At 33.8% G+C, this 10,123-nt stretch overlaps 2 protein-coding genes across 7 annotated transcripts; both read right to left on the reverse strand.

The window, feature by feature from the left end:
• Positions 1 to 277: 277 nt before the first annotated feature.
• On the reverse strand, positions 278 to 2,435 carry LOC107832161 (uncharacterized). Its single transcript, XM_075219195.1, has 3 exons — positions 2,044 to 2,435; positions 1,129 to 1,679; positions 278 to 816 (listed from the first exon to the last, which is right to left on the reverse strand). Exons 1-3 carry the CDS (start codon positions 2,433 to 2,435, stop codon positions 278 to 280), a joined length of 1,482 nt encoding a protein of 493 aa, XP_075075296.1.
• A 1,357-nt stretch (positions 2,436 to 3,792) lies between these two features.
• Positions 3,793 to 9,385, reverse strand: LOC107832164 (transcription factor ABORTED MICROSPORES-like). Of its 6 annotated transcripts, none has more exons than XM_075250622.1 (10): positions 9,307 to 9,385; positions 8,965 to 9,034; positions 8,626 to 8,725; positions 8,148 to 8,330; positions 7,815 to 7,893; positions 7,658 to 7,726; positions 6,339 to 6,944; positions 5,811 to 6,116; positions 5,197 to 5,373; positions 3,793 to 4,116 (listed from the first exon to the last, which is right to left on the reverse strand). In XM_075250622.1, the coding sequence occupies exons 3-10, from the start codon at positions 8,718 to 8,720 to the stop codon at positions 3,889 to 3,891; spliced, it is 1,743 nt and encodes a 580-aa protein (XP_075106723.1). In that variant the 5' UTR covers positions 8,721 to 8,725; positions 8,965 to 9,034; positions 9,307 to 9,385; the 3' UTR covers positions 3,793 to 3,888. The 6 variants fall into 6 exon arrangements, with proteins under 6 accessions (XP_075106723.1, XP_016515459.2, XP_016515462.2 ...); XM_016659973.2 differs by having other exon boundaries at positions 9,232 to 9,328; XM_016659976.2 differs by having other exon boundaries at positions 8,961 to 9,034; positions 9,232 to 9,328.
• Between the last annotated feature and the right edge of the window lie 738 nt (positions 9,386 to 10,123).

The raw sequence follows: 10,123 nt of genomic DNA on the forward strand, positions 1-10,123 counted from the left end.
CGTCTTATTTTATGAATACACTGTTATACATCTAAAATATGGTTAACTTTAGGCAGCTGAAAAGAAACAAAAACATTATAGGACTTTGCATGATAATACAACTGAATATATATACCTAAAAAAGGTATATATTATTTCAGAAAAAATTAAGCTATCTAAAGAAAGAGCTAAATATATGATATAATTACATTAAAATAAAGCTTACAGTCATGCGTGTAGACATTGCCTCATTCAAAGTCAGCATCTCCTGGTATTTTTTTCCAAGCGTTGTGTTAGTCTATGTAGCTTCTTTGCGGTTACTGCAATTCCAACGTCCAAACATCTTCCTAACTTCTTCGAGAAAGTCGTATATTGGCAATTCCCTCGCTGACACTAGTGCGGCATTGATTAACTCAGCAATATTTGAGGTCATGGTCCATCCCCTGTTAACAGGTGCATACAATCTAGCCCACTTTTCGTATCCAGCTAACTCCAAGTATTCTTTCACCCTAATATCTACCTTCTCCACCTTCTCCACCAGACTGTCAAATTCAGGTTGTGTGTATGCTTTTGCCATCGAGAAGTATATCTCGCTCAACTTTGCATGGCTCTTTTTGAATTTCTTATATACGTTGTTCCATATATTCCATATACAGGTAAAATGCGGTACATCTGGATACACTCTCGATATAGATTTAATGATACTCTCATTTCTATCTGAAACGATGCACATGTTTTCCCTGTCACTGTATGCTATCTTGAATTGCTCAAAGAACCACGTCCAAGCAGCATCATTCTCTGAATCAATAACACCATATGCTAGTGCCAATATATGACCTGTAAAGACAATTGCATGTTATTTCTATCCTGGCTAGTTTACAATTTACCAAAAATTAATGCTGCATACAGTTACTGCTGCATGCAGTTGAATACAGTTGTTGCTACATTCATTATACAGTTGCATATAATTTACTAATCATTACTGCTGCCTTCATTTGAATACAAATTACATTTTGATTCCAGATTTGCATACATCCATTGTAGTAAGAATTTGATTCCAGATTTGCATACATCCATTGTACATATTTTTAAAATATGTATTTCAATCTTTAAAATATTAACAAAATGTATTATAATTCACGTACTCACCTGCACCATCCAACGTGCTTGTCGAGACAAATTTTCCGGTGTAGTAAGATTTTAGGTGACTTCCATCCACAACCACAATGGGTCTACAATGATCAAACCCCTTTATAAAGGCATACAAAGATATATACACATACATGAACTCATTTTTGGGCGATTTTACCATTCTAATGTGCGAATCTGGATATGTCTTATCCATTGTATATAAGTATCTTGGTAATTTTTTGTATGAGTCAGCCGGTTCACCTCTCAAAAAATTTATTGCCTTTTCTTTAGCCCGCCACGTCAACATATAGCTAACATCTACACCTAAATCTGATTTCACATCATCAATTATATCCTTTGTGGTGTATTTCTTCTTATGATTAGTAAGCTTGGGCCTAATTATACCACCTATAAGGCTGCTACTTGCCTGTCGCTGCTCATACACCTTGTCCTTCAACGGACATGTATGCTTATCAATGAACTCTCTCACTTTGAATAGTTCTGATTTGTTAATGCTCGAAGCCTTAAACCTCCATTCACAATCTTTTGACATACATAATAATGCATAGCTGCAAAGAATTTATCATTATACATATGATTAGCATAAATGCTTACAAAACAAATCACTCATATACCCATGAATACAAATACGATTATATTTATTTGTGCAAATAATACAACTGAATACACTTATAGTTATTTGTATACAACTAGTAAACCAATGAGGAAAATAATGAGAGCCACTGTAATAAGTTTATACAATTAAAATACACAAGAATACATGTATTTGAAGACCATAAAAAAATAGTTAACCACATAAGTGAAGATCAATTGTCTTACAAATATGCATAAACACATCAACATATAACTTACAACTCCAACCATAAATACAAAATACGACAAAAAATAAAGAATAATAAAATACACTCAAACCTGACATAATTAGACTTATCAACCCGGAATTGAAACCTTTGAGATATATCATAATGCTCCACCACCTTTTTCAATGTTGCCTTATCCTTATATACTTGTCCAGTCATAACCTCCCTTTGATTAGTTTTTGAAATTATCAAATCCTTGTCCAGTTCGAATACCCCAATTGCTTGTCTTGAGTTGACAAAATCTAGTGCAAGTGTATTATCTGTATCGGAATCATACCTTTGAACTGATTCGTCTATTTGCACAATGTCGCCTTGAATTAAACTACCTCCGGATACAAGTTCTTTTTCAATAGTTGTTATGCACAAAGGATACATCCCGAATTCTATGTTCTCTTTTTTCAACTCTACATACACCCTGTAACCCATATCATTGTGTATTTCCATTGGCGTGCAATTTCCTTCTACTTTGTATTGAATTTTAATGGTTTTGAGCTCAAATCTATGCCCAGTTGATTAGAAATTGACGCAACCAAATCATTATACGATGCATACTCCTTTATCAGTATTCCCTCAATTGAATAATCGACGTAATTGCTCTCAATGTTCCACTTGCCAGAATGCCGAAACAATACTGTTAAACTTGCCATATGTATACAATTGTATCAATCGCAACTTTTCGTTGTTGAAAATAGAACTGGGTGCACACTGGAACTACAGAAAAAAGGGAGAACTTAAAATCCAGATGTTGCTCTGCTTTAGGTTATTTTTTCCGATTGAAAAACTTTCGTGAATAGAAGAATACAGATTTATGGTGCAATAGTTTGTGTTAGTTGAGTTATATTAGGAGAATATCAGGTAAATTGATTTCCTTTCCGTTTTAAACCAGTTGAAAGGTCCATATTTTATGCTAAAACGTTACTGTATTTTTTAATACACCTGGTAAATACAGTTGAATACATCTGAAGATTAGTTGACTTCCCTGATTTACGCCTATTTTTGCTATTGTATTCATGAATACATTAGGTAAATACATCAAATACATGTAAAAAATATCTATAACACGTAATATAACAAACGGTATCTATAAATGACTAATTACTACTAAAAACAGTGCTTTATGAAAATTTCTCAACAAACTTTAGCTTAGATGAGCTAAGCCCAACATTCATCTCTAAAAGGTGAGTAAAAGGAATTATCGTCTCTGAAACAGTGACTAATAATTTCAGTATAAACTTCTGTTTCAGCAAGTAGCATATCATAAATAGAAAGAGATTACTATGATCACAACGTACAAGAACAAGTTGATCATTGATTAAAATGTAATAAAATATGAGGAATATCATAACTGTATTCATTATTTGTAGTAAGAATTCATGATTGTTAAAGCACTAATATCAAAAACCAAACTGGTTTAAAATCTATTTGGATTCAAAAGTTAGAATTTTAACAAGCTAAAGTCAAAACTAATCCTATAATTGGCCGGTATGGAGAAATATAAAATCCACATAATTTTAACTTTAATTAATACTCCTTTCATCCCAATTTATATGGCATACTTTCCTTTTTAATTTGTTCCAAAAAAAATATCATATTATTTTACTCTTAATGAGATAATTTAGAGGCACTTTGTATATGACTTGTTTTAGATCACAAGTTTCAAAAAAGAAAATCTTAAACTTCCGTACCCCGTTGTAAATCGGAAAAGAGGGAGTTAAACAATTTGCTATAATCCTTCTTCTATAAATATGAAGACTAGCAATTTTATACTAGCATGTTAAAGAGCACCGATGAGATTAACAAGTTCTAACAAATCTGTCTTATTTTGCAAAATATTGAAACTAAATAAGGAGTACTTACGCGCTAAAAAAGCACGTACGTTACAAATATTACTAGGTTATTACATGTGATGGTGTCGATGGAAGTGATGAGAATTGGCAGCTTGCTTCTGGTGATTATTCTCAAGGTGGTGCTGATGTTGATTATTATGGAGATAATTTGTACTTCCATTTGCATTATTTTCTGATGATGGTCTACCCATTTCAGACCACCCTTTACTAGGGTTTCTTGTCAGCTCTAGCAAGGACTCCCTCACATGATCAGCTTGAACCATTTCATTGTCCCTTTTCTGGTTTACATACAATTTTCATACTCAATATTAATGAAAACAAGAAGAAAAAATTTAAAACTTGAAAAATGTGAAGGAATGCCGTTTAAGCTTGCATATTAATGTTAAGGAAGTATTACCTTTGCTTTTAATATTATATTTGTCTTTTAAGGTAATGGTTTAATCATAAGAGTATTTGCCTCAACTACCATTAATTTATCGGGAGAAATTCAAAAAATAGCCAGATTTATAACTGGTCGTTCAAAAATAGCTCAGTTTCAAAAGTAATTGAAATTTAGCTACTTTTCATGTAAAGATAAATCTTAGCGAAAACTCTGTTCAAAACTCAGAAAATACGCCAGTATATTATACTGGAGTTCCAGCATAAATATGCTTGAACTCCAGCATATTATACTGGAGTTCCAGGATAAGTATGCTGGAACTCCAGCATAATATGATGGAGTTCCAGCATAAGTACACTAGATATGCTGGAGTTCCAGCAAGTATAATTGTCTAGTATAATATAATGGAGTTCCAGCAAGTATAATTGTCCAGTATAATATACTGGAGTTTGGAGTATATTATACTGGAGTCAGCAAAGTATATCGGTCCAGCATAATATGTTGGAGTTCATACACAGGTGCACCGAACTCCAGTATATTATGCTAGACTAGTCTCTGTTGTAGCAAAATATTGACTATTTTTCATTGACTTCGTAAACGCTGCCTATTTTTGAATGATCAGTCCGAAAACTGATTATACCGTGCTATTTTTACTAATTTATCTCGTTGTTAAACGTCCCACTTACTTAACACTTCATTAAGTGGAACGGAGAGGGAAAATCTGGAAAAAAGTAATATATGCGTTTTGTTTTTTTTTCTAATTACAAATATTTTAGAATAAATTCACAAAACGACTAATATTTGAGATGGAAGAAGTACAATAAAAAGGGTTTATGTAAAGTATGAGAAATTCCTCCAACATGTTATAGTATTTTTTTTGTTAATACTTTTCCTAAAGTAGACCTTAATTTTTCTTTTCTTTTTAGGTTGTGGAGTAGGGGGTGGGAGTGAGAATTGTTGAAGAATAGGTTTGACTTACTTCTACTTTGAAGATACTTGATACCAAACAAGTATGCCTAGTTGCATTTACATTTGTAACCGCCAAGCCCAATGAGTTCAAAGCCTCCAATATCCTCACAAATCCACCTGCCTTGTGCTCTCGAAACACCTTCACAAAGAACTCATTCCCATCCAATTGTGCTACTTCCACTTGTGGCTGCATATCAATAAATATATCTTGCATTCATACCATTGTAGACATAATTGAAAATAAAAAAACTTCTATTTATAAGGAGTTTAACCTCTATGCACTAACAGTGCGAAAAAAATTACATTATCATGTTACCGGGAAAAAAACCCTGAACAAGTTAGTATATCCTAATAATATACAACAACAATAAACCTAGTATAATTCCACAAATGGGGTCTGGGGAAGGTAGTGTGTATACAAACCTTATCCCTCCTTAGGCAGAGAAGTTGTTTACGATAGACCCTCGGCTCAAGAAAAGCATAGTCACAACATAATTAAAAAGAAATACAATAACGGGGAAGCTATGAAAAAAGCAGTAACAACTATATGTTGATTATATAAGAAATATAGTACTGCTATCAGTGTTTATAAGTTAAATCCGTCTATAAATAAACAACTTGTACCTCCATTTGCTGCAGTTTGTCATTGTCTTCTACCTCTTGATTTTGTCTAGAAGGATCAATGCTGCCATTGGAATTAGCTGATATTCCTGTATGACTTCCATTTGAAAGTTTTACATTTTCTGATTTAGGCCTGTTATTTTGATCACTTCCATTTTGGCCTAAAACCTCAGGCTGAACCTGGTTCTGATTCCTACCACCCTGATCATCATCTGAATGTTCTTCAAGCTCAAGCTGTAGATCTTTCACTTGCTTTTCCAATTCCATCACATATTCAATAGCATCTCCAAGTATTGAAGCTCTATCCAACTGTATACATAATTTTGACGATAATTATTAACCAATCAAGAATTCTAACATGTATATAGTTATGTTGCAAACAAGGACCCAAAAAAGGCAGCCCGGTGCACTAAGTTTCTGCTATACGCGGAGTCTGAAGAAGGGTCGGACCACAAGGGTGGCAGCCTTACCCTACATTTCTACAAGACTAGCATATGTGCTTTTTATCAACTAAGATTACATTAATATTACCTTAGAAATTTTGGGAACCAAAGCTCTAAGAGCATAGAGCCTTTCATTAAGTTTCTTCCTTCTTTTCCTTTCAGCCACAAGATTCTTGGATTGACCCTTTCCATTTCTCCTTCTAAACTTAGGATCATCTTCATCTTCATTTTGATCACTATCCGATCCCGAATTAGATCTTCCATTATCATGTTGTTTAACAGATTCATCATCAATTAATCCAGTTTGATTACTACTATTTCTCATCATTTGCTTCTGTAAATAAGCATCCATTTCACTCATGTACTTATTCTCCATTGAAGTTGAAAAATGTGTCACATCGCTTGTGTTCTGATCGAATAACATTGTCGTTGTGTTGTTTTCGATTTCTGAGGTGTTGTAAGTATTGAAATGTGGAAGGAAGTTCATTGAAGAAGTATCCAGGTTTTTTCTTTTAAGAGGGAAATCATATGATAATTGATCTGAATGGTCTCTTGATGTAACAGGGGAGACTATTTGCTGATAAATATTTTGGGAATTTGTATTGTCATCTCCATTTGATGGGAATTTATGCTGCTCCAAGTGGATATTGCACTGAGCTGAGATGAATTCTATGACTTTCTCATCTTCTGGTAGCTGTCAAAGTTTGTAAAAGATGGTAATATTAGTTGTTTATACAAGGCTATTATTTACAACAATAACAACAATCCAGTGAAATTTCACAAGTGGGGTTCAGGGAGGATAATGTATATTCGTCCTACCTTATGAAGATAGAGAGATTGTTTCTAATAAATCACTCAAGAATAGTGAAAAGGAAGCAACAAACAAACAATAGCAACAACAAGGTAATAGGACAACAGAAGCAAATGGCACAGCGTGTAATAACAAAGATCTACGAATACGAAGATACAAGAATAGTACCAATACTACTGATAAAAATGATATACGTGTTATAACAAGGAACTACGAATAGGAAAATACAAGAGTAGTACTAATACTACCGGTAAGACTAGGAGAAACTGTCGACTACTTGTCAACCCACAATCCTAATTCTCGACCTTCACACCTTCCTCTCGAGAGACACTGATATGCGGGTTAGAAGGTGTGAGAGGTCGACCATGGCGGGTCAGAGGAGGGGCAGACGGAAGCCTAAAAAGTACTGGGAAAAGGTGATTAGACAGTACATGACATTATTGCAACTTACCAAAGAATATACAAGGCTTTTATTTGAATAAGTTAAATCAAATTGTACTCCTTTGACATAATATTGGTGGAATTTACACTAAGTAGAAGGAAGAAAAGTAGCAACAAGTGAATAAGAGGGTGGAGGGAGGAAGCATATGTTTTACTTGTTTGGCACCGAATAACTCAAGCAATCCAAGAGGAGATGGAATCAAAACTTTGGTTCCAATTATTTCCTGCAATTAGAATCAAACAACATTTTGTACAGAAATCAGGTGCTTCAAATGGAGGTTTATAATTAACAGTAAAGAAATCAAGACTTACATTAGACACATTTGATTCTGAGAAAGGTACAAAGTTCACCCATTTTGCTTGATTAGAAAGCAAGGCCTGTGCATAAATCCTGCAATTTTATTGCAATTTTATTGCAAAAAGTTAGAAATAATTATTGGAAAAATTGACACTTGAGAGGTTTTTTTTTTCCTTTAGGAATTTGGAAACCAACACGCACAAATGCAAAGTAAGGCTGTGTACAATAAATACAATGTGATTCGACCCTTTCCCGGATCTTGCGCATAGCTAGAGCTTACTGCGCCGGTCTATTCTTTATTGGAAATTTTTTGAGAGATAGGAGGAAGGAATAGTCCAAAATTGTACCCGGAGTCTAGTGCTAGAGAAGAAGGCAGCTGAGCCAGTAAATCACAAGCAGTTGTTCTTGGATGCTGAAACATAACATCTCTACAAGGTGAGGTAGAAGAATCAGGGAAAAGTAGCTCTTGTTCACAGCTATGCATATTTTGCTCAGCTCCACCACAACAGCAACAAATCCATTCAAGAAACCTACATGACACATAATCCACAACATAATTACAAAAGAGCCTTTTTTTCTTTTTTCCCCCTTTTTTTTTGGTTGGGGTGGTGGGAAGGGAGGCAAAGGCCGATCTAGAACAGGTCCAGTAGGTTCAACTAAACCTACTGCTCTCCGCTCCTACTATGTATACATATGCAATAAAGCATTAAGAATGCATACATATAATGAAACCACGCTGTTTTGAACCTACTGATTCTAAATCTTGTATTCGCCTGGATGAAGCAGGGGCAAGAAAAAGTTTCATTTAGATCAGAGACCATGTACCTTTGATCTTCACTCAACTTCCATAAAACACAGTAATCCCAGTTTTTTAAGCCCATAATAGGCCTAAGCCTCTCCATTAGATGCATGAGTTCCATGTTTCCTATTTGGGAGAAAAACAACAAAGATTGAAATTAAATAGGATGGAAGGACAAAGTGATTTGGCAAAAGAATGAAGTACTTTCATCAGCAGATCAAAACAAAATATTAAAGTGAAAAGTGTTTGTCAACTTCTGACAGTGCTTATGAAATCATCATATATATTAATGAAGTCACTGTCTTTTTCAAGTATATTCACAACTCAAAACAAAGATAAAGATGCAAGGAATGAGAAAAACCTGCCTTAATGTAAAGATTGAGGCTTTTTTTAAGTTGCTAATGGCTATAATTCAGATCATGTTGCTCCTTTTAACTAAACAAAACAAAAGAAAACAAGGATGACAACAAAAGAGATACTAAATTAAAAGCATAAAAAGTAAAAAAGCAAAAGCTACAAAATAATTTAACTTCAGCTGATAGCTATGTTTAACTGATGATGTTTTCATTATCCAATATGTTCCCAAGTTTTCAAGAATCACATTTCAGCAAATTCTCAAAGGAAAGTCTTACTATGTTTTTCTGAACTTTTGATTAAGAAGAAACAAACACAAACTACGTAGCTAAAAAGAAGGAATTAAAACACACTTTCTCTTTGATCTGAAAATCTGCCCTTTTGTGTGGTATAGTTGTGTTTGCGGGTAGGATTGTAGTTTTTAATACAGAAAATTAATAGGTAGGTGAAAAGCAATGCATGCATGAGAAAGAGAGACGTTTGTTTGTTATGATAAGAGCGTCTAAAAAAACAAGAAAATATCTCTGTTAGATGAGCACTTTCTCACTCTCTTTGTGTTAATTTTTTTTTCTTGTAATTTAATTTATTCTGGTGTAAGGAGTTTAACGTTTATACACTGAGAAAAAATTTAAATAACTTGAATTATTAAATTTGAAAAAAAAAATTATACCATCCTAACACGCACTAGACAATTTATGCAGATGAGTCGTGTCAGAAAATCTAAATACAACAACAACTACTGCTACGCTCCAAACAAGTTGGGATCGGCGATAAGAGTCCTCATTCCTTTTATTTAGCTCAACTCGTATGTATTATGAGGATTCATCATGAATTCGCAAGTTTTACGCTGGCTACCAACTTACCGTAACCCTCTTTTATTTAGGCTCGGGACCGGCAATGTGAGCAAGCCCACACTGGCGAAGTTCAGAAAATCTAAGTAGTTGAAAAAATAATTATACAAACTTGTTGTTTCTAGCTATTTCTTGCTCAATGAATTACTGTGGTTTTTAACTGTATAGGCTATCATTACATTTTTAAATATCAATACGTGAAACAATTTGTATTAGTTTTATATTCTTTATTTAAGGTTCTCTTTTTAATTTAGAGACTGAAGATAGTATAAAGGAATACCAAAGGAAAGGAGAATAGTTAATTAATCATAACTGCCAA

Source organism: Nicotiana tabacum, chromosome 1, assembly GCF_000715075.1.
Source record: "Nicotiana tabacum cultivar K326 chromosome 1, ASM71507v2, whole genome shotgun sequence".
Classification (NCBI taxonomy): Eukaryota; Viridiplantae; Streptophyta; class Magnoliopsida; order Solanales; family Solanaceae; genus Nicotiana; species Nicotiana tabacum.